Source organism: Gobio gobio (assembly GCF_949357685.1).
Source record: "Gobio gobio genome assembly, chromosome: 9".
Classification (NCBI taxonomy): Eukaryota; Metazoa; Chordata; class Actinopteri; order Cypriniformes; family Gobionidae; genus Gobio; species Gobio gobio.
In genome coordinates this window covers 23188296-23214312 of record NC_137115.1, presented here as the reverse complement: position 1 = coordinate 23214312, position 26017 = coordinate 23188296, and the positions used below count along the sequence as shown (strand labels likewise).

Here is a 26017-nt window from a genome sequence, read left to right as displayed (position 1 = left end):
TGCCACAAAAACTTTTCCAATTGTCTATGAACCCTATGTTATTTTGCAGACACCACTTCCATTGAGTGATGATAGTCTGCTAACTTTCTCATCACTCCTTTTTACAGGGAGCGGTTCAGAACAAAAAACAGCCTCTGACATCGTACTAGCGAGTTCACACACCTCTTTAATGTTAATTTTGGTGATCTCCGACGGGCGAAGTCGAACATTATTAGTGCCGACGTGAATAATAATCTTAGAGAATTTACGATTAGCTTTAGCCAGCACTTTTAAATTTGCTTTGATGTCAGGTGCTCTGGCTCCCGATAAACAAGTGACTATGGTGGCTGGTGTCTCTATCTTCACGTTCCGTGTAATAGAATCGCCAATGACTAGGGCACTTTCAACAGGATACTCAGTGGGTGCTTCACTGAGAGGGGAGAACCTGCTTGATGTTCTAACCGGAACGGAAAAGTGTTTTTTTGGTCTGCGACTATGCTGCCTCACTGTTACCCAGTTTCCCTGCTGCGGGGGCCCTGCAGCCGGAACCGAAGAATGTACAGAGTTCACTAAGCTATTCGCATCCAAATCAGTGTCTAAAGCTGTTACATCCTCACTACTCTCAGATAAAGTATGGATGCGTGTTTCTAATTCTGAAATCTTCTCCGTCTGCCTAACTATCTCCTTACATTTATCACATGTGAAGCCCTGTTCGCCAGCGGAGAAGCCTATATTAAACATGCGGCATGCGGTGCAAGTGATAATGACAGGAGAAGACATGACTTACCGTGTTTGTTGATTAATCCAATTTACCACTTACCACAATCGTTTGGTGGACACTATTTACTAATCCAACTTATGAACTCAGAAAAAGGGAGACCCGGGTGCAGAGATAACAAGCTAACAGGCTAGTGAAATGTTAACGTGTGATGGTGATTTAGATTAAAAGCTAGCGATGTCAAATTTAACGTGATAGGCAGTTTTTAAACAATGTATGGTGATGAGTAAGTTATATTTAGCAGTAGAAGAAAGAGGAAATATCAAAATAAAGATTCAAACGTAAGCAAGGCTCTAGAGAGCTACAGACTTGAGCTACAGAGCAACAGACACAGCAGGAGGCAGACAGAAGCAATCGATCAGGCAGGAGCAATCGATCAGGATAGCAGCAATCGATCAGGATAGCAGCAATCGATCAGGATAGCAGCAATCGATCAGGATCTAAGCCTTAATCAATACTTCTTTCTATATTAGTATAATGATTTTAATGATTCTCTCCAGTTATGATGGTTTCTTCCTTTATATTTTCTAAAGTTTGTATTTGGTCTCTGAGTGGTGACTGAGGGTCTGTCCTAGTGATGTGTGATGTTTCGCCAAAACACTTGATTTTAGAACATGTTGTCGTGTGTTTGGATTTTGGAGGCATCACACACCTCTAACTCGACAGGAATGCAGTAACAGTTAACGTGTTTCCATTACCCTTCAAATAGCGCAAATTAAAATTGCGAATTGAAAATACGCCCAATGGAAACGCGTAAATTTCTCAAAAAATCCCATATATAGCAAAAAACGCTCACATGAGGTGGTTTTTCAGGCCATGCGAAAAAGGAAATTTTCGCAAAACTGCACTGGAAACAGTTTTTCCGCATTTACAGGTCACCTGGTACGGTGACGCATTGCTCCCACATAGGGCCTAAAAAAAATTTCCACTCAAGTATGTCGTAATAACGAGATCTTATGTCGTTAAAACAACATATATTTTCTCAGGACAGTGGCGTAACTTTAACCTAGTAATGACAGACGCTGGTGCAGCCACACATATCATAACTATCTTTAGGCCTATTGTAATTAAAGGGTTAGTTCACCCAAAAATGAAAATTCTGTCATTAATTACTCACCCTCATGTCGTTCGACACCCGTCAGACCTCCGTTCATATTCGGAACACAAATGAAGATATTTTTGTTGAAAGCTGATGGCTGAGAAAGGCTTCAGACAGGCCTCCATTGGCATTCAGTACATTGACACTTCCAAGATCCATGAAAGGCACTTAAAACGTTGTTACGAAAAAAAAAATAATAATAAAAAATAACACCTTTAACCAACTTGTTCTCGACTTCCGTGTGTGCCTCCACGACGCATGCGCGAGAATATGACGTAGCGCCGGCGTTCGGGAATCCATGAAATACACACTTTAACCCCATTTTGAGAACTACGCCGAGACCTAAAGCACGATCAATGTAGAATCCAACAGCTTAGACACGCGTGTCTTCCTCTGCTCGTAAACAAATCGCTTCTGGGTCATATGTCCGAACACTGGATCTGCGTCATTTTCTCGCGCATGCGTCGTGGAGGCATACACGGAAGTCAAGAACAAGTTGGTTAAAGGTGTTATTTTGATTTTTTTTTGCGCACAAAAACTATTGTCGTTGCATCGTAAAATTATTGTAGAGCCACTGTGGTGAGATACTTTGTAACGACGTTTTAACACTGCGTTTCAATGAGGCCCTATTAGAAATATGCCATTATATTCTATACTTTTATTAATTATTTTGAGAAACCATGAGAAAAGGGTGAATAATGACAGAGTTAATGTTCAGAAATTATTCATTATCATTATGTTTTGAACTATGCTGTTTAGCTGTATTTAGCGATGTGTTTGAATTCAAACTCAAAAATGCTTGGTGCTTCAAAAATGCTTTTAATTATTAAAAAATGCCATTATTTTATTTTAAAAAGTTAATAATTGTATTTTGTTGACAAAATATTTTAGTTTGTCTTGTACATTTTTTTGATTATATCAGGTAACATTTTAAGCTGTAATTTGGTCATGTTACATTGTGCCCCACCACATGTTATAATGTACCCCACCTATGGGGCATGTTGTCACATTTCACTTCCATTCTTTCGGGGTAAATCAAGAAAAAAGTATACACCGTATTAATGAAACAAAACCACATCATTGTACTAGACATGTGTGCAATTAATGTGGGAAACAATAAATACTCTGAACCCCAAGTGGATTTACACAAACTGAGAAAGTCAAAAAGCGTTAGGTTGTGCTCTCCCCTATTCATTTAAAAAATATTTTTTGTTTATTAAACGCAAAGATTTTCATTTCAAAAGCATTTCTAAATTCAGTTTATATTTCCAAAAAAATAACCAAAATAACGAAGTGGTAAAAAAAAACTTTTGAGTTACCACCATGCAAATTCAAACTTTTCGCTCGTCTCTGTATGTGGCAATGCGTCACAATAACCTGGCGTACGTAAAAGTCGATCATTCTTTACAGATGATGGTATATTTGGACAGAAGACGAGACAGAGTTCTTTATTAAACTAATAAAAACAATAGAATAGAAAATGCCACAATTTATCAAGACCTTGAAGCAGATAAGAGAGAGAAACACCCAGAAACACCTCATTATGTGCCGCTCAAGTATAAGGTGCTTTCCTTGCCATCAATGCTTGGATAACACACGTCTCTTTCCATGAAAAATAATGGCGTGCGGTGGCTGGGATATACATAAACCTAACAACATACGTAGCATAATTTTTGGAATTACTTATAACAAAAGGAAAACTATTTTTTAGTCGCATAACATCAGTAATAGGAAACTCTGTCATTGCGCAATATTTTTTTATCGACTTTTAGAAAATATCGCAAAAGTTTTGCGCAAATCTGTAATGGAAACGCGGCTACTGATAGCTCATTTAGCCCGCTTCCAGAGATGAAATATGTATTTGTCTTTCATTTTATTTTATTCTTTTATTTTCTCGGAGCGTCCTTGTTCCTCAACCAGACATTCTGGCATATGCAAGTTTTTCTAGTCTTGCAGTCCACCTCTTGATCCCTTGGGTCAAACTCTGGTTGGTCCCATGGGGTCACAGTTAGACGTTGGTTTGTAGTCTTTGAGATGTAGCTCAGAAATTGTCTTTGTAATGTTAGCAGCTGTAGAGACATTAAGGGGGCTCTGTGTTCATCTGCAGAACACCCAGTCTCACCAGGTGTGTGTAGCTTGAGTTCAGTAGGTGGATGAATGTGTTCAGGTGTTCTACCTGTGGTTCAGCACAGCATGTGGGCACCGTTCATAGTCAGTCTGGGACCTTGTGACATGTTCAGTTAACGTGTCACTCCTTCATGGAGAAACTTCTGCTTCTGTAGCAAAATCTGACTCTCTTTGTCCAATCCTCTCTCCTCCAACGGTGCGGTTATCTGGGCAGACTTCAATAGGTGGAAGGCATCTCCATAGTTACACGCTGTTTGGTGTGGGACACCTGAAAAGCATCTTAATGGCCACTTAATGACTGAACAACACTGATGAACTTAATGAACTTGAAGTCGTAAGGAAATGCATGAGAACACAATGCAACAAAACAAAAACATAAAGTGTGTTTGGGTCAAGCCTACTTAGAAACCTGCTGCAAATTGAAACAGCTTGCTGGATGACAGTTTCAGCCCATAACAAACCTGCTGCGTGTTTTCTTTTCAGCTTTTCTGAGCAGGCAGACAAGCCAGAAACCTAACTAAACGCAAAAAAGGCAAAACAAGTGAAATTTTCATCCGATGTCTCCTTTAAAGATTTAAGACATTGATATTTGACCAATGATTTATGTTGTAATGTTATGTAATGAAAAAATGTTACAGTGACAGTAATTTATTAATTTGTGTCATGAGTGTCAAGTCAAGTCACCTTTATTTATATAGCATTTTTTTACAATGCTGATTGTTTCAGAGCAGCTTCACAGTGTTAAACAGGAAAATAATGCAACAGAATTTGATTCGGCTGTACAGCCGCTCTGGAGAAAATGGAGATGTCATCCAGCTCATTTCAGTTATCATTAGGGTTGGGTATCGTTTGGGTTTTTTCCGATACCGGTGCCAAACCGATACTTTTAAAACGGTACCGGTGCCTAAACGGTGCCTGAACCGATACTTTAAAAAAAGAGCCACAAAACGAGGTGGATGAGATTAAAGAATGGCTTTTTATTGATTTTTTTTTATTATTATTTAAATTGAACAATTTATTACAAGTTTAAAGTATACTTAAATATGTAAATATAAATAAATACAAAACACAATTTAGGCCTACATAACAAATTCACAGTAAAACTAAAGCCACCTAACCCAACTACAATAGGCCTAATTTAGCTTTATTTTGCAGAAATATGACCATATTCTCTGGCTAAATATTTTAGAGCACATCACCTTATTGTTTCCATGGAGACGCGTCATGCTTCTCACATGACACACAGCTGCTACAATAGCGCTGTATGACAGCTCACTCAGCTGTATCGGGTTTATTTCGCTTTTTATTTTTTAATCAAAATATTCACAAACTTTCTAACTATGTCATGAACTATCTGATATTCTGATTTTCAAATATGTGTGTGAGTAAATGTGTGTTAGTTGATCTATACTGCGCGATGGGCGGCGCCACGTTAGTTTGCGCCTCAGAGAATCGGATCTGTCGGATTTACATCACATACATGTATCTTCATCTCACGAAATACATGAAAGTAAGTGACATGCTGAACTGGGAGAAGAATAGAGTAAACTGTATAGTCACTATATAATGTGTATCTGATGTGAATAAAACACTTAGTTAAGTTATCTTAACTGTCTGAAAGGATTGTTTTTGCCGCTTCCATAGACATCATTGTGTATTTTTTGCTAGTACTTATGAGCATTTAAATGTCTGAAACCTAAAATAAACATGATGTGGATGAAAACACTGAATAGTTGTGATATGTGACGAGCGCTGAGCGTGTCTGTCTCTGGCTCAGCGCCGGCCAAAGCGCGAAAGCACGTTTGATTTTAAGTGGCACCGAAATGAGGCACCGAAATCTGCGTTCTGATTCGGTCTGGTACATACCGGTCATAAAGGTACATATTGGCACCGGGTTTCGGTACCCAACCCTAGTTATCATATAGTGTCAATGCGGGCAGATCAGTAATATAATTGAATATTTAGTGTCCCCGACTGAGCAAGCCAAAAGTGATGGTGGCAAGGAACCAAAACTCCATCAGGTGACATAATGGAGAAAAAAAACCTTGGGAGAAACCAGGCTCAGTCGGGGTGCCAGTTCTCCTCTGGCCAATGCACATCAAACATGCTGAATCAAAGTGCATTCATCATTATTTCACAAAAAGAGAACACGCATACTTCAGTCGCGCATGCTTCCATTTATGTGTGATCACAGGAATACACAATACAACTCCATTAAAGGGATAGTTCACCCAAAAATGAAAATTTTATATTTATCCGCTTACCCCCAGGGCATCCAAGATATATGTGACTTTGTTTCTTCAGTAGAACACAAATGAAGATTTTTAACTCCAACCGTTGCAGTCTGTCAGTCGTATAATGCATGTGAATAGTAACAAAATCTATGAGAGTAAAAAAAACATGCACAGACGAATCCAAATTAAACCCTGCGGCTCGTGATGACACAATGATGTCTTAAGACATGAAACGATCGGTTTGTGCGAGAAACCGAATAGTTTTCTATAATTTTTTACCTCTAATACACCACTATGTCCAACAGCCTTGAGTGTGCGATCACTTCCGTTGAGTGAGTTCTGTACACGATCTGATCACGAAACTATGCCAGATCGTGTACAGACCTCATGCACCTTGCACAAACCGATCGTTTCGTGTCTTAAGACATCAATGTGTCGTCACGAGCCGCAGGGTTTAAAGGGGTCATGAACTGGCTTATTTATTTTTTATACTGTTGTCTGTGACTGTGGTTTTTACATTCAAAAACACCATAATGAATAAGTAATAGGCTATTTTCTACCCTGGTTTGAGGCTCTCTCAAGAAACACTCGGTTTTTATGGGCGTGTTGCACTGAAGACTTGGAAGTAAACGCCCACGGCTAGGATTGGATACGATTTGTATATTTAATGAGCTTCAGCTCCCCTGTCAGTATGTTGTTTTGAAAGCGTGTGGGGAAACCGGGTGGTTTGCTCATTGGGCTCGCAAAATGTCTTTATCAAACAAACACAATGATTCATCTACAAAACGAAAACAGGCCAAATAAATCTTGTCTAAACATTCTTGCGTCTATGATGTACATTTTATGTTGCAGTAGGATTCATATTTAAACTGTCTTTTTTGCATTTAATATTCACAGATGCTAACAGAAAAAACTTAGCCTACCATAATCAGTTGCTGAATCCGTTGTTCTGAAAAGAACATGAACAGCTTTCCATGAGGAGAATTATTCCTCAACGCGTCTCAAAACGATGTAGCTGAAGTGTAGCGCTTTACTTGATGTGTTTGTTTGAGTTGATGTGTGGGCGTTGACGCATGGATCATCAGTATTTGAATCTCAAAGAGCGTGCGCTCCGTGGGCGTGGTCGCATTACCGGATAATGAAGAGGCTCGCAGACAACTGACATCTCTCTGTTTTCAAACAGATTACATAAACACAGAATATTTATTTTCGATTTGATTTACATTATTTAAAACCTGACATTTTAATGTTTCTTTAGACATTGGTCTCACGTTTGTGTGATATGTTTTCACTAAGCTACAGGTCATTTTCTGAAGAGAATCAGATTAGACATCATTTACAGAGGCTGAAGATCGCGCATCATGTTTGTTTTCTTTATTTTGCGAAAAGCACAACAATTTGTTTTTATTGTGATTGTACACAAAAAAATAGAAACTTAACAGATTATAATGATGTATAACACTTGCCTGAATGATAGAAAATGACAGAGTTATTTGAGTCTCTTTGGCACTGATAAGAAAAAAAGTGAGTCGATCGCTCGAGGGGGTTAATAAATTGTTATGTTTAAACTTACTATAACGTATTTTGTGTTAGTAACTCAGTAGATCATGTTGCATCCATAACACCACAAATCTACGCTCAGGTTAGTAGCGGACTATAACACGGTTTTGAAGCATAAGGGCACACCCTGATGTTTTAGATCTCCGACTAACACATTGACATTTAGATACGTATACTTAGACTGTAGAGGCTAATAGACCAAATGGGTCTTCCGTTTAGAACAATACAAAATTGTTAGACCAATCTAAATAGGGTGAGTCTCAAATTCCTGATTATTGTAATGTTATTCTAATTAACGTGTACGTGGTGAACCACGGCATGATTATATAAAGTTGCCATTAGAGGTAGTAAGTTGGTCGCTTGATTCAATGGTAATGGTCATGACCTCTGATTAGAAATAGTATTGCATTAATTAAGTGAATTCAGATCTAAGGGGACTGAACAAAAATATTCTGGAATGATCAACGTGTAGCACGGGCGTCCAGAATATCAGTTAATCACCTCTGTCAAATGACCAAGACTGACGAGTTTGTGAAAGAGATTGTAAACCCGGCCGGTGCGAGACTCAAAATGTTATCGGAATCTTGATTACTGAGTATAACACAATGTAAAAGATTTGAATTGAAAGAAAATATGAATCTAAAGTTAATGATAAATAAAATCATGTAAAACCTTTTCATTAATGGAGTCAGATGAAATAGCGAGGTTATACATTTCATTGGTTCAATTCCCAGTACCAAAAAGGGAGGGGGTTGTGCTGTTATCTTTTGCCTTTACAAGAACACAACTAGAAGTGTGGCAAAGGTAATAGAAAACCAATTCATCCTTCACTGAGATGCAACATCTAAAATTAAATTTGATCAAAGAAGTACATTTACAAGGAGGATGGGAAATACTAAACATTACCACAGTTTTTATGGGTCACAGAGATCTACACTAATCAAAATGTGTGAACGACATCATAAAGCAAATGTTAAGCAGGCAACACCAAAACAGGTGAACCAATTTCTGCCCACAGATCTGGCTGTAATGAGAGCAACTGGAAGTAAAGCCATGGGCACCAACCCATCGGAATTCATGAGTAATAAAAGCTCTGATTAATCAAGAAAAATTCCCCAGCAGAACTGGGGTCTATAATGCTCATAAACACAGCAGTCTGTGATGGCTCAACTGCAAGAGCAGCTTTATGTGTTACCATACTGAAACAACAGCAGCAATTCAGACCTGGTCAACGAAACTCAGTTTAATGTGACATCTGGGATGAAAATTGCAATAGGCATTATGGTGCCATTCAAATAAGTCCACGTCTGACTTTGAAGCTGTTGATAATGTCAAAATTAACTCTGGTTCTCTCTGCATTTGTTTCTGCCTCAGGTTGACAACTGCAATTCCTTGGAGGACGGACACTGGGAAGGTGCTTGATCCTTTGAGAAATTCAGACCAAGAATACTTAAATTTCTCTACCACTAAACTCCATCACAGTGATAGTGAAGAATTAGATGCTTAAATGAGACCAGTTGTACCAATCGCACTTGCTGACATGAACACACTTTATGTTTTTGGTTTGTAGCATTATGTGTTCTCATGCATTTCCTTATGACTTCAAGTTCATTAAGTTCATCAGTGTTCAGTCATTAAGTGGCCATTAAGATGCTTTTCAGGTTTCCCACACCAAACAGCGTAACTATGGAGAAGCCTTCCACCTATTGAAGTCTACCCAGATAACCGCACCGTTGGAAGTGAGAGGATTGGACAAAGAGAGTCAGATTTTCATCGGGAAGGTGCTACAGAAGCAGAAGTTTCTCCATGAAGGAGTGACACGTTAACTGAACATGTCACAAGGTCCCAGACTGACTATGAACGGTGCCCACATGCTGTGCTGAACCACAGGTAGAACACCTGAACACATTCATCCACCTACTGAACTCAAGCTACACACACCTGGTGAGACTGGGTGTTCTGCAGATGAACACAGAGCCCCCTGAATGTCTCTACAGCTGCTAACATTACAAAGACAATTTCTGAGCTACATCTCAAAGACTTCAAACCAACGTTTAACTGTGAACCCATGGGTTCAAGAGGTGGACTGCAAGACTAGAAAAACTTGTATATGCCAGAATGTCTGGTTGAGGAACAAGGACGCTCCAAGAAAATAAAAGAAATTAGCATCTGAACTAACTCATACAGTTAGCACTCCCATCTGAGACGACGTCACAATGATTGAATCATCTGAGAATGGCTTTAATTTACATGCCTTTCCTTTCACCTGAATCTTCCCCCATCCTTCCTCCAGAATTCACCCAAAACTTATATGGTTTAATGTGAACTCTCACTATACAGTATTATACATGTTTGATATAATTTAAAATGTCTCAGTGCGCCTGGTACAAAGATCTCATCCCCACAGAAGTAAACCAAAAAATAATAAAGGTTTTAAGAGTTTAGAGATATTTAGCTTATTACGTTGGGTGTGGCTTCGGCCAAATGGTCAACCTCCTGCTGTCAATACAGGCATATGGGACAGTGATTGTAAATTCCCATTGTTAACATGTTTCCATTTGAAAGAGGTTTCTGTCTTGGTCTAAGAATATAAGGAGGTGTTGCAAGTGAGTCAGGGCGCGAACCATCGTTCAGCCCATAACACTGGGTGTCTCCTACAGATGCTCAGCGTTATGTAATTTTCAGAAAGTCAGGTATCCATATTTTATTCTTTACTTCAGAGTATTTGATGTTATGTATTGATTATCTTTGAATTGATTATGTAATTGGCATTATACATTTACCTGACTGTTAATAAATTGTTACATTTTAATTTATTCTGACTTACACTGGAATTATTAATTATCTCTAGTAGATTATGAATGAGTATAATTTCAACAAAGAGTTAAACAGAATAATTAAATGTGTGGTTAACTATTAAATATAAATGACCAAACAACCAAAATGAACCAAGATATATTGTTTACTAATATTAACTATAGTAACAGGACAGCTTTGAGTGTCCTTGATTGTCTGGAGCTGCTGTGCTGCTGGCGACTAACAATGAACTCTTGCTTGTATATACTTGTGTACTGCATGTTCATTTTTTGTTCTTTCTTGTTGTTTGTTCGTCATCTACAATTTATTTTTAATGAAGCATTATTTTGCTTTGCTTCAGCAATGATAAAGAGACATCCACTCTTGCATTGTGTGTTCATGCTTTTTCGGGGTGGAGCAATGAAGAGTGGGGTGTGTTTCTCAGAAATTGCTTACTGCAACTTTAATATTTATATCAGGCTAGTAATATGTCTTTAATGCACAAGTATCACATGTGCTACAAGATGGTGGTATTTATGAAGTAATGTATAAATGGTTGATGAGGGTTTTTTAGAGTAAAGGTTTGTGTGAAGTACGTGGAATTACTGTAAGGCCCTGTCCCAAACTAAACACGGTTGTGTGTGCATGTAGGCTGTAGGGTGGTCCCCTTTGTATTCCTGATGCACATTTCTGCCAAGTTCGCAATGATGCAGGCTCCACAGCAGACTTCTGCTCGACTCATACACCCTTATGCCACTAAAGTTTAAACTCTGAAGACAACAGAAAGGGTTTAGGGGGGCCATTTGGGACAGGGCCTAAATGGGATTGTATCCTAGTCACTTACGTGCAGCAGGAGTCGGGCCTCCATGGCCTCCTTGCAGGTGATGAAATATGGCTTCATCAGCAAGATATCTTGACGTAATTTCTGCAGTGCAAGAATTATCAGAAAATTGATTTTTATTGAATGCTGTTTATGTTTAGCAAATGTACAGCTCATATTAACCTGCTTTAAAAATTAAGTAAAAAATAGGTTTATGATGTCACAATTAAAAAAAAAAAGTTATATTTTTGGAATAATTTACTGTATATCGCTTCAATGAACTGTCAAAATTATGACAATTTTGCATGATTGAATTGTTGGTTACAGTCAAGAAAGTCAAAAGAACTTGAACAGGTCAAAAAGTTTTAAGGTGGGGAGGTGTGCATATTCTATTTACCAGTTGTTTTGAGGATACTCACTCTGATCTCCACCAGCTCCTCCACAAAGTTGAAGAGCAGAGGGTTGATCTCTTTCAGTCTGAGAACAGGCCTTGACATCATCAGAGCAAGATAGCGCATGGATGAACGACAAACCTGAACACACCAATACACAACCCAAAATCAGAGGTCTTTATCAAACTGAAAAATGGAAAACAGCGAAAGGACAGCACTTCGGAGATATATATATATATATATATATATATATATATATATATATATATATATATATATATATATATATATATATATATATATATATATATATATATATATATATATATATATATATATATATATAAATATGAGCAATATCACACGACACAGCTGTGATTTGTCCATAGGCATGAGGCAATCACAGCTGTGCTGATATAGAGCCATATCACACGGCATACAAATGTGATTATGCTTTTATACAACAGTTTGAAAGAACAAGTATTTAAATGAATAAGAAACAACCACTGGGTGTCTTAAAAACGCTTTTGTGTATGGAACTACTGCCACGGATTAAAATGTCAAGTTGACAGTTTAACAATTCAGCCCAAGTCTCTGTTACTCATACAAAAACATCACTTTAGAACTAGCAACGACGGATTGGGGTGCTAAGTGTATTACTGAGATTATTAAAAGTATTTTGAGATAGAGAGATCAACTAAGTGTGTGTGGTTTCAGTTTTAAGGGGCCGGCATGACAAATATCTTTACAGTGTTGCAGATTGCAATTAAAGCATAAACTAACCTTAACAATGAGAAATAGATACTTTTGTTACATTATTATTCTTTGTTAATGTTAGTTAAAAAATACAACTGATCATTGTTAGTAGTCATGTTAGCTCAGGTCCATTAAATAATAGTTACAACTTTTGATTTAAATAATGTGTTATTAAATGTTAAAATTAACTAAGATTAATAAATGCTTTAGAAGTATTGTTCATTGTCAGTTTATGTTAATTAATTAACACATTTTAACTAATAGAGCCTTATTGTAAAGTTTTACCGAACAATAATAAAGAATCAGAACTTTTTTCAATCAATATCTAGGGTATGTTGTAGTCCAGATTCAAATGTAAAAATGTTTAAGTTTGAAAGTAAATGTACAATTAAATGGTTACTTTACTGATTAACATTAAGCTTTGTATCAGTAGAAACCCGGTAGTATATTCGAATGGCCGTGCTTCCCTCCCTCATGTTCCTCCAAGACGAAAGATTTCTGTATTTTTTGTCTGGAAAAAAACCTCAGATGAGGTCATTTAGCGTCATCAGAGGCTTTTTTGGCCAGAGGCTAGAGAATACAACCAGTAGTAGGAGCTACTACTGGCTTGTTTTCAACCCGCCCATAGGAGGTGGAATCTCACTCACAGAATGTAAAATGAGCACGGCCGCTTGGGCATTCATAACGGAGCGGTGCAGAGCAAAGCGAGTGTTTTCAATGAATTCCTATGAAAGTTAAGCTTCCATAGGCATGAACTGAAAACGTGCCAGACTGGACAATGACTGTGCGGCTGTGAATGAACGACAATGCGGCCATGAATGAATGCCCATGCGGCCGTGCCCATTTTAGTTTCAGTTTAGAATTCAGCTCACACTGTATTGAACAGACATGTTTAGTTTTTAATTGTAGTGTATGTTCTCTAACTGAACTATCTTATTTTTTTACTATAAAAATGAAAACGACAGTGGGGGCGGTGTCGTGGTGGGCAAGTGTTGTAACCATTAGGCGTGGCTTGGGAGTGGCCTAGAAGGGCAGCGAAGCAAGTGCATTCTGGGAGTTGTCGTCTTTCATCCACATGAGCCAAAAATACATTTTCTGGCTTTTCTCAAGGTGATGATACATGGGGCAACTTTTTTGAGCAATGTTGCTGGGCAATGTTGCTTGGCCACTTTCCCATTGGGAATGGGCAACAAATTTCTATCTGAATTCTTTGGAGCAGTCATAGGCCCTGTGTCTTACCTGGTTGCCCGTCAACATTGCCTGGTAACATTGCTCAAAAAGTTGCCCTTCGTATCATTACCATCAGTCTAGAAGGCACCAACTTCTAATATAATTTCTCCCATTCTACTACAATAATGACCCAATTTAAATACACATTCATCTTTCCAGCAGTGAAGTATCCCTTTAAGTATCTAATCTTTTAAGTATTTGGTGCTGCGATGAACACCACTGTGAATACAAAAATATGAATGGCTGTTTTTAATACTGTTCAGAAACAGAAAGTATCGCAGTTGCTGTGTTTACAGGGTTACCGGGGTAACGGCTGCATTTGTGTTTTTCCATCACCGCCATCTGTTGTCAGAGAGAGAATGGCATTTTCATTCAGTGCGTCTCCACTCTTTCTGCCATGTGCTTCTTATCCGTGTCTCTTTGTCGCAGCATACAGTGGTGTTCTAATTTGTATAATTCTGAATAATTCGTAATTAATAATTATTCACTGTATTTTAAAGTGCCCATGATAACAATATTGTGCATGTTTGTTATTGTGATATATCGTCAGCTCCAGTTTGTATCCAGCCTCTCATGGAGACTTCAGATGCCCCAACACCTGTGATGAGACGACTCGACGCTTGTGAAGAGACGACTCAACGCCAGCGTTGTTATGGCCTAAAATAATACATGATTGATTAACTTATTCTAACATTTTTCTTTAACATTCTCTTTCTAACATTTTTCAATGTACATTTATGAAATGCACTTTCTGTAAAGCTGCTTTGAAACAATGTGTATTGTGAAAAGCGCTATACAAATAAATTTGAATTGAATTGAATTGAATATACACTCACCTAAAGGATTATTAGGAACACCTGTTCAATTTCTCATTAATGCAATTATCTAATCAACCAATCACATGGCAGTTGCTTCAATGCATTTAGGGGTGTGGTCCTGGTCAAGACAATCTCCTGAACTCCAAACTGAATGTCAGAATGGGAAAGAAAGGAGATTTAAGCAATTTTGAGCGTGGCATGGTTGTTGGTGCCAGACGGGCCGGTCTGAGTATTTCACAATCTGCTCAGTTACTGGGATTTTCACGCACAACCATTTCTAGGATTTACAAAGAATGGTGTGAAAAGGGAAAAACATCCAGTATGCGGCAGTCCTGTGGGCAAAAATGCCTTGTTGATGCTAGAGGTCAGAGGAGAATGGGCCGACTGATTCAAGCTGATAGAAGAGCAACTTTGACTGAAATAACCACTCGTTACAACCGAGGTATGCAGCAAAGCATTTGTGAAGCCACAATACGCACAACCTTGAGGCGGATGGGCTACAACAGCCGAAGACCCCACCGGGTACCACTCATCTCCACTACAAATAGGAAAAAGAGGCCACAATTTGCACAAGCATCTTTGGGATGTGGTGGAACAGGAGCTTCGTGCCCTGGATGTGCATCTGACAAATCTCCATCAACTGCAAGATGCTATCCTATCAATATGGGCCAACATTTCTAAAGAATGCTTTCAGCACCTTGTTGAATCAATGCCATGTAGAATTAAGGCAGTTCTGAAGGCGAAAGGGGGTCAAACACAGTATTAGTATGGTGTTCCTTATAATCCTTTAGGTGAGTGTATATCGGCACATGTCTACAACAAGTTTTTTTTTTATTATTATTTGGTAGAATTCATTACTCATTTTGAATCCATTATTCAAGCCTTCCCAAATAAGATATTTGGCTTCTGGTCTATCTCTACTTAATACAACAATGTGCCATTAGCTTTGCAACGAGTCTCAAATGTACTATTTGTGTGCCTTTTTAGAGTGTTGCAAATTAGTCACTTATGAAGTTCCATTTCAGTCAAGATACTGCCTTAGAAGGTAGCAACAAGATAACTGAATAGGATTGAGTATATTTTCTCACTAGGATTAAGTGTTAGTGTACCTTACGGGGCTCAAACTCCCAGTTGTGTATGACTCTAGCTGGAACAATGGCTGTGTCATTCCAGTGGCAGCTGCTGCAGTAATACTGACCCGTATAATCACACTGCCGTGCCTCATTAGGAACACCTCCTACACAACACAACATATCATTAGACTACTCTGTGCCAAAGGGGAAGTCTAAATTTCCAAGTTATAAATCAAAATTTTACCTATTCTAAAGCAATCACACAACCCTGAAACTAACACTTCTGACATTAACCACATAAAGAGTTAATCAAACAACAAAAAATAATAAAGATCAATGCCAGAAAAGCAAAATAAGCTGTGATGCATGTTTGGAAAAAGACTCACGCAAAGAGATAGGTGTCCGGCACTCAGCACATCTGTAGTCCTGTTTGTCCAGACCGACCTCAGGACAGATGTTGAGTTCATACTCAGATTGATGACTGACCTTTGACCTCACACATGGTTTGTTGATAAGATTCATGCACTTGCTATGGCAGCGGTAATAACAACCTGGATTGAGAAACAGAAAGCAATTTAAAATAATTCATTACAGCCCAATGTCAGAATAAAAAGCCTGAAGTGTGAAATACTTCACTGAAGGTTTTGTGAACAGTGTACCACAAATCACACTAAGGAAACACACATGCTTGAAACGTCAAGGAACGGTCCACCCAAAAAATGTCTCATTATTAAAAAAGTCTCTCATTATTTACTTACAATTATGCCTTTCCAAACCTGTGTGCTATTTTTTTTCAGTGGAACGCAAACATCAAAATGTCTGAATGGATGTGTAATATGGCAATACACCATTTTTTAAATTCTAAATGTGATTGGTGGCAAGATACAAGGGGGAAAAGGGGAAAGATGATGAGTAAACAATCATTTAAATTTTTTTTTGTTCTTACATATAGTATCAGAAGGCTGATACTAGCCTTTTCCTCACATATTTTAGTGTGGTATTAAAAAGCAACTGATTTTAGTGTGGTATTAAAAAGAAAATGTTTATTTATATAAAAGTTAGATAAACAAAGATGGTCACAATTGTGACTGGTGGTATAACACAGGGAGTCTATGTCATACATAGACTATATGTCATTCTGTGTTATTCTTATGAACTGTCTTTCAGACTGAATTTAAGTCAAGTTTTGGATTTATTTGACCTTGGGGATCCAGGGCCTGTCCGTCTGTCTATCTATAGTGCTGTCTATCTTTCTGTCTGTTGGTCTATCTATACTTCTGTCTGTCTGTCTATCTATCTATCTATCTATATATCTATCTGTCCGTTTGTCTGTGTCTATGATGTGTGTCTATCTGTTTGTCTGTCTGTCTGTCTGCCTGTCTATACTTCTGTCTATCTGTCTGTCTATCTATCTATATGTCTATACTTCTGTCTCTCTATCTGTCTATAGTTCTGTGTATACTTCTGTCTGTCTCTCTATCTATACTTCTGTCTGTCTATCTGTCTGCCTGTCTGTCTACCTGACTGTCTGTCTGTCTATTAGGGCTGCACGATTTGGGGAAAATATCTAATTTGCGATTATTCTGGTTAAAATTGCGATTGCGATTTAAAATGCAATTATTATAATTTTTTTATTTTTACAAATGAAAAGTGTGTATACCGGTATAACATTTTGTGTTTATATATTAATATGACTAATAATAATAATAATAATTATTATTATTATTATTGCTAAATAAAAATAAGAAATATTACTACTACAATAACATTCATTATTAAAACATTAAAATCGAGCATTTAAGAATAATTATAACAGTATAATAATAATATTTATATTTTACAGAAAACAAAAAAATTATGGGTTACCTGTTAATATGCAGATGCAATGACTAAAAATCATTAGAAAGGTCTAAGGATTTATTGAAAAAAAAGTATTATTATAAAAAGCACAGATAATAATAATATATATCTTTTTTTACAATAAATCCATAGACCTTTCTAATGGGGGGGTCGCACATTTTTTGTCCTAGGCTGATCATAGGCATAGTGATATAAATGTCTTAAATCTTTGTCTTTAATATGAAATATGAGCCTCTTATGCATCCACTGTGGGGATTAAAACTCATGTACATTGAAGAAAAACATATAGATTGTCATATACATTTATTTAGAAGTATTATTTTTCTTATTTTCTACCCAAAAGTTGAATTCATACTGGAAGCCAGAGGGCGCCCTTGAGCAGAAACTCCACACATACGCCTCAGAGAAGTAATCGTTCCTTTTCAGGAAATCCCTATGGGAAATCCCTAATGTGAAGCTTGCTGTTGGCTGAATAAAACGAAGATAGAAACTCTTTGACTGATTAAACATGAAGATAATATTTCTGTGATAAGATAATGGTGTATTTGAGTTTTTCAAGTCTTCTCGGGTATTTTCATAATAATAAAGTATTCAGTGGTGATTGACATTCTGTGATAAGAAGCCACATCAGTTCGACTGACTATATGAGGTGAGTTAAAACCTGTTATTAAACGTATTTTGTTGAACAACAGGTTTATGAACACTTCACATTACTAGTTTGTGAAGATGTTTGACGCGTGTTGTTTTTTCAAACGCACGTTATAATAAGCGACTCAAACTCGAAGTGCTTTCAGATGGAGTAGTGTTTAACTCCAGATCACAGAGCCACTCTTCACTGACACGCTGGGCATTTATTTATTTAATTAAAATCGCAGCCTTTGCACTTTCATAATCGCACATAACCCAAACCGCGGTTCGAGTTCGATTAATCGTGCAGCCCTACTGTCTATCTATACGTCTGTCTATCTGTCTGCCTGTCAATACTTCTGTCTATCTGTCTGTCTATCTATATGTCGGTCTATTTGTCTGCCTGTCTATACTTCTGTTTAACTGTCTGTCTATCTGTGTGTCTGTCTATCTATATGTCTATCTGTCTGTCTATACTTCTGGCTGTCTCTCTATCTATACTTCTGTCTGTCTGTCTCTCTATCTTTCGGTCTGTCTATAGTTCTGTCTATCTGTCTATTTCTGTCTGTCTGTCTATAGTTCTGTCTATCTGTCTATCTATCTATACTCCTGTCTGTCTGTCTATCTATCTAATGTGTATTTATTTTTTTTTCAGTTTATAATAGTTAATTTTCCGGTTTCCAATAATTTATGTAATTTTGTCACCATTTTATTCAATTTTTTTTGTGTCGAACTGCTTGTCTGGCTATCACCAGACCAAGCTCAATCTTTTAAGATTGAACATTAGTCTGGGGAGTCTGCTCTGTATTTTCTACTGCACAAGAGGCGTGATCAACGGGCATAGTTGGATTTTTCTACATGACAGCGTGTTAGTATTGGTGTGACCGGTCGTAATTTTGCGCGGGATTGCACATAGCGTTAATTCTACTAATTCCCGCAGATTTCGCGCTCGCATCTGAAGCGCACACACATAGGCCTACCGTAATAATGCCGCTTCTGACATACAAGTGCAAAAATTAGCTCCTTTTTCCAGCTTATTAATGGTCAAATGCACTCCAAAAAAATTCTCAATGTTGGTGAGTATTAACGTAAACACAGTCGTAACCAGTTCAGGAAGAATGTGTAACAGGAACAGTGTTTGGGATCCATGCGTGCGTCAGATCTTAAAGGGACAGCAGTTATTTATTATTCAAACTACAAAAAGACAAACGATCACTTACTGCTCTTGACTGAGTAACTTGTGTAACTTTAATGGATTAATCTGTATTTATTTTTTTACAATGAAGATTATCCAATGTTCCCTTTCGAGAGGTCTCTCGTATTGCGTATGGGAAAACTCCTTTTCTCGAGAATATGAAGCAAAAACTTTATTCTATGTAAAACGCAGTGCGGCTGCACAGCAGATAGAACAGTGCTAAGCTGCGCGCTGATTGGCTGTACTGCGGCAACTGCAGGAACCTATGGCGACCTGAGGCAGCTGAGAGAGCGAACCAATAGGGGTTGCTAGAAAATCCCGCCGAACAAGGTCGCTAGAATTAGCATATTGAGGCTATAAAAGACCGTGTTCTGCCATAGGAATTCAGATTTAATCTCCTTCAGCGATACCTTCGTTGACCTTCGGAATTGAAGCCCCGCCGTCGAAAAGCACTCAGCGGAACTTCTCTGCAGCCCTCAGGATGCCGGATTCACGCCTGGTCTCCGCCTTCAGCCGCCTGCTGTTCCAGCTGCGCCATCCGGCGTTAAATATCCTTTATTCTGTTGTCTATCTATGTGTGTTTAGAGCATAACGGTTTCGTAATGTGGCTGCCAAGCCCTGCGCCTTTTTCACTCTATCACTTTTCCCAGTCCCCTCTATTCAGGCGTCTGGAGAGGTTCAACACTGTAGGCAATGTGTCCACTACACAGTATGCACCCCTGCATAAGCACTGTTAATTCAGTGTCACAAAATCACTCATAAAAGCGCTATGAATGTGAGGCACGCGCCCACTGCAAAATCTGCGCATCCAAACATAAACACTATCCCCACAGTGTTACAGCACAAAGCAACCAGGTTACCGGGTCCCTATTACTAAGCGGGCCGCCCCCGAACCTAATTCAACCCTTGGCTTCACGAGTCCAGGCCTGGCAGGCCATTCCTGGTATATCAAATTGGGTGTTGAACATAATAAAACAAGGTTACTTGTTTTATTCAAACGGCATCAGCAGTTTGCTCGCAGACCCCCGCGCTTTCGCGCCGTGGTCGAAACCTCAGTGAAAAGCAGCGTGAGTCACGTGCTCCGCGCCGAGGTATCGAAACTGTTGGAAAAGTGAGCGGTGGAAACCGTGCACCCGACACAAAGTCAGTCAGGCTTTTACAGTCGCTACATCCTCGTCCCTAAAAATTGGACATCAGACTTGCTTATGACGCGCTTGTTCAAGATGCTGACAGTGAAACAAATCCTTGCGCACATTCGCCCGGGATTGGTTTTTCACAGTCGACCTGAAAGATGCCTACTTTCACATTCAGATAGCACCCCGTCACAGGCCATTCTTGAGATTCGCCTTCGAGGGTCAGGCTTATCAATACACAGTCCTGCCATTCGGGTTATCCCTGGCGCCTCCCATAGCCCCATTGAGACTGAATGGCATGCGGATACTCAACTACCTCGACGATTGGCTTGTCATAGCCCAATCAGAGGCACAGTTGACGATACACAAGTCCTGGCTCCTCAACCATCTAGAATGTTTGGGTATCAGGATCAATATCGCCAAAAGTTCAATGTCTCCCACCCGGAATATATCTTTTCTGGGTATGGTCATAGACTCAATACAGATGAGGGCGCGGCTTACGTCACAGCACGCCCTCTCTATTCAGAACACGGCAGCATCATTCAAAGCTGGCACGTACGTTCCTCTCAAACATTTTCAGAGGATGCTAGGTCTTATGGCCTCGGCATCAGCAATACTCAAACTGGGTCTATTACACATGTGCCCCCCTTTAACGCTGGTTGAATTCCCGCGTTCCGGCTCGCGCATGGCAATCAGGCCAGTTTCGCATCAAAGTGAACCACAGCTGTGTCAAAGCTCTGGCTCCTTGGAAGGCGACCAACTGGTATCAGACAGGTGTGATTATGGGTACAGTTACGAAATAGAAAGTGGTCTCGACAGATGCATCCAACCTAGGTTGGGGCGCCCTGCACGAGGGCAAGCCAGTCTCTGGCCAATGGGCAAATTCAGAGAAAAGGCTGCACATAAACTTTCTAGAGATTATAGCGGTCATCCTATCGCTAAGAGCTTTCCTTCCGTACATAAAGGGTCACCACGTATCCACAGTATAGTATTAATATCCCCGTTGTGGTAAAACCGAATATGGGTCTCCGAACTGACTCACATGTCAGACACAGCCCCATGGCCGATTCCGCTAAGGAAAGACCTCCTCATGCAGGCTAGAGGGAAAATCTGGCATCCTTGTCCCGAACTGTGGGCCCTCCAAGTATGGCCCATCAACGGATTCCCGGGAACCTCTCTGAAAGAGTTCTGAATACTATTTCTGAAGCTAGAGCCCCTGCAACCAGGCGGCTCTATGCACTGAAACGGTCGGTATTCTCTAACTGGTGTACAGTACGAAACCTTTATGCACACTTGTGTGAGGTGGCAGAAGTGCTTGCCTTCCTCCAAGAGCTAATGGACGCGGGTTGTTCCCCCTCCACGCTCAAAGTGTACGTTCCGGATTCTCTCCATTTAATAGGTATTGCCTGTTATTATTAACTAAGACCCGATTTCTTTCGGTCTTTCTGTTATATAAACTGTGTTCACAAGCATGTGCTATACTACATAACTATAAGACCCGATTATGTCCGGTCATAGTTTCTATAATCATATGGCCCGATTCTATCCGGCCTATATATTCATTATGCCCTTATAGGAGGCCCACTTTGTAGGCCTCCCTGGGACTCACTGTTACCCATCTTATGTGCCTCAGGTTCTCCTCAGGCCACAGTTTGGGGTCGGTTAAGCACGCACAGCGTTTTAAATTGAGAGACGTCTCGAAAGGGAACGTACTCGGTTACTCACGTAACCTCGGTTCCCTGAGAGAGGGAACGAGTATTGCGTAACGCGCCAAGCTTGTGCTTCTCAGGATATCGCTTCAGTCGATTTTAAACCTAAATTCCTATGGCAGAACACGGTCTTTTATAGCCTCAATATGCTAATTCTAGCGACCTTGTTCGGCGGGATTTTCTAGCGACCCCTATTGGTTCACTCTCTCAGCCGCCTCGCCATAGGTTCCTACAGTTGCCACAGCTCAGCCAATCAGCGCGCAGCTCGCGCTGTTCTATCTGCTGTGCAGCCGCACTGCGTTTTACATATCATATAAAGTGATCTCTTCAGAATAAAATTTTGATTGCCTAGACTTTCAATAGACGGACAAAAAAAGAAATTAGGCCTATATTAAAAATATCTATTTGACAGTATATGCAGCGTTTTTCCCCCGTGGTATTGAAAATGGTATCAAATATCGATACTTTTTTAGGTATCGTATCAAAGTTAGAAATTCCAGTATCGTGACAACACTAATAGGAATGCTATTTTGTCCTTTTTGAAACTGAGCCTGACAAGGTTTACATCTTTGTTAATGGAATAAAACACTAATTTCATCTGTTTAACCAGTCTTTAAATTAACTGCTGGAGGTGTGTCATTTTGTAAATGCAAAAAAGACCGTAGACCTAGACTCCCTGTGTTCTACCACCGGTCACATAAAACCAATTTTTTCATGGATTTTTCAATTCTTTTTTTTACATAGTTGACATTGTTTAATATCCTTACAAATACCATACAAATTCATACATGTCATCTCTGGGAAAAATTGGGAGTAAATGGCTGTTGTTTTCTGGCAAAGAGCTGCGGAATATTTTTTTTCTTTCGTGTACTGGTTTGGAAAGACAGTATAATAATGACTATAATAATGAGTCATGCGTCTTTTTAATAAAATTGGTTGTATTAGGTTCAGTTAAGATGGTCTGACCTGTGCAGGTATACCAGGTCTGAATGAGACCCCATATGATGGTGCTACACTTGTCACATGTCTGTTTCACACTCTTGCTCTTCTCCTTTGAGAAGCGATGTTCTAATAGAACCTGCAGGTTTGGCTCATCTTCCTCTGGGTCCTGTTTATATCCAACACAACAGTAAAACACAAAATTACACAAATTATATACTACTAACCAAAAGTTTGGACACACTTAATGAATTTATATTTCTCATTAGGCATGTGCCGGTATCAAATTTTCATGTTGCGATTAATTGCTGAAGCTTTTATCACGGTGTACGGTATTATCACGATGTTGAAATTTGTTGCAAAAAAAGTGTTGTCATACTATAACAGGATTAATAACTTTCTTATAACAAAAAGAACCAAACATTTAAATACAATAAAGCAATACACAAAAATGTATAAAGTAAACAAATATTTAAAACAGATTAAAGTGCAAAAGAATTATAAAGAACAATAGATAACACTTTACAATAAGGTCTCACTAGTTAATGCACTAACATTAACAAAGAGCGAAAAACTAAATTTTTACACTTATTATTCTTTGATAATGTTAGTTAAAAAAGCAACTGTTAGTCAGTGTTAGCTCAGGTCCATTAAATAATACAGTTACAATTTTTGATATTAATAATTCGTTATTAAATGCTGAAATGTACATTTAACTAAGATTAATACACGTTTTAGAAGTCAGTTTGTTAATGAATGAACTAATGTTAAATAATAGAGCCTTATTGCAAAGTGTGTGACTGAATAACAATCAGAACATATTCAAACAATATCTAGGGCATGTAATTTAGTCCAGATTAAAATATTAAATGTTTAAGTTTGAAAATGAATAGCCTTAAGTCTTTAAGTATTAAGTATTTGGTTATGTGATGAGCAATAGCGAATACAGAAAAATGTTTTGTTTAGGAGGATTACCGGGGAAACGACTGCATTTCTGCTGTTCCATCAGCGCCCTCTGCTGTCAGAGAGTGAATGTGCTTTTCATTCAGGGCATGCCCTTCACTAGTTCCGCCATGTGCTCGGCTCATGCACGTTGGGTTTTGTTTACATCAGTGCATGTTCCTCTTTGATGTATTGTTCATTTTAACAGTTGATGGGTAAAGTATTCTTAAAATGCATTCTAAAAATCTGAATAATTCATAAGAAATAATTATTCATGGTATTTTGAAGTGCCCACAATAACAATATTGTGTATGTTCATTATTGCGGTATATCGTATTACCGTTTACCGGCACATGTCTATTTCTCATCAACATTCAACACAAAAATGTTTTGATCTAAATCAGGCCAAGGATCCCTTGATGGACAGAGAGACATAACATATATACATTACATTACATATACCCAGGGCCTGAAATTAACACCCGACCACGCGGGTAGCCAATGAGAATTGAGTGATTCATTAGGCAGTTTGAGAGGACGCGACTGCTGTTTCGGAACGTTCGTGCAGAAGAAGATGAAGGCCCTTCTCTGACAACGTTTGAATGTGTAAGTAAGTATTAAACTGTTGGTGAGATGGGATGAGATAATGCAACGCTGACATAGGCTACAGTACAATAACAGTTGCACAGATGTGTGTGCGTGTGCATGTTGGGAGTTGGGAACCGGTGAGAAAATGTACCCGGTAACTTTACCAGTAATAGGCTAATAATATTAATTTAGTTCTGTTTAACGGTTCCTGAACGCTGTAACTAATAGCTGCCAGGACCTGTCTACGTGACTAAATCAGCCATCAACACAGCTGCGTGTGATTTGTTTACATACGAGCTGCGGTTGGTCTATATCTGTGGACTCAGATAATCAGCAGTCCTTATATTACTGTCTGTGACACGGGAAATAAGTGAATAAAAATATTTTTTAGAATGTATAATTTAAGAGTTATTATTACTTATATTGATTTTGTTAATAACTTGACACCACTTAAATGTGTATTCTTACAAGTTAAAGAACAATTTTGTGCAATTCCTGTTTTTCAACTTTATGAGGCAGGGCTCGACATTAATGCTTGTCCGGGACAAGTGGATTTTTTGAAGGGGCAAGTGAAAGATAATTTTACTTGCCCGACCAAACGTCAATAACAAAAAACAACTAGGGAATCACCAAAATGCAAGAATGATTCTGCATTAATTTAGTGTAAGTGGCGATTGACAGTGGATAATAATATATAATGTAATGTGTGATGAACTGACGGTAACAAGGTTCCGCTGTTGACGCTCACGCAGCCTCTTGAGGAGAAATCGAAAACAAATGAGCGCCTCTCACACAAAGACACTCAGTTAACATACACGGTTAATATTACAAATTGTGGAATTTTTTATATTTATAACATATGATACAGTTAAGCAACATCACATAACCAAGAGTGCTGTTTTCTTGAATACCATCACGGCTGAAAATTACTGATTTCATATGACAGTTCCATTAACAATTAATTAACATTAAGTCGCTTACATTTTAGATGCAATATTGACTGTTTTTGTTCGATTTCAGCAGCGAAAATAGTTCCAAACAAATATCACAGCAGTACCATAATGCTGTGTTCACACCAAATGCGAATAGAGCGTCAAAATCGCGTCTACCGCATCTAGTTGGACGCTTGAACATTTTGAATCCATTCGTGCGTCCACAGCGAATTGGACGAGCGTATAAATCGAGCATTTGAAGCGAAATAGACGCACATTCAAGGCGCTCCAGGAGAAATATGTCAAAACACCACTCTGCCTCTTTTCATTTTCATTAAAAATATTTATTAAACATTAATAGCCACACAAATGTGGTCCAGGCAACTCATACATTATCTTCACTGCATGTATATTTAAATATCCTTAAAAA

General features: G+C 38.6%; 1 protein-coding gene across 10 annotated transcripts in view; it reads right to left on the bottom strand.

Annotated features, from left to right (window-relative positions):
• def8 (differentially expressed in FDCP 8 homolog) overlaps positions 1–26017 on the bottom strand; it is a 157066-nt gene that overhangs the window by 33731 nt on the left and 97318 nt on the right. For all 10 annotated transcript variants that reach the window (XR_013817152.1, XR_013817153.1, XR_013817154.1 and 7 more), the window contains 5 exons: positions 23153–23294; positions 16049–16213; positions 15699–15826; positions 11813–11926; positions 11418–11498 (listed from right to left, as the gene is read on the bottom strand). Coding sequence is in view for 6 of the 10 variants with exons in the window: in XM_079824899.1 (XP_079681025.1) it covers positions 11418–11498; positions 11813–11926; positions 15699–15826; positions 16049–16213; positions 23153–23294 (630 nt within the window). In the remaining 4 variants the exon portion in view is untranslated. The remainder of the gene's footprint in view (positions 1–11417; positions 11499–11812; positions 11927–15698; positions 15827–16048; positions 16214–23152; positions 23295–26017) is intronic.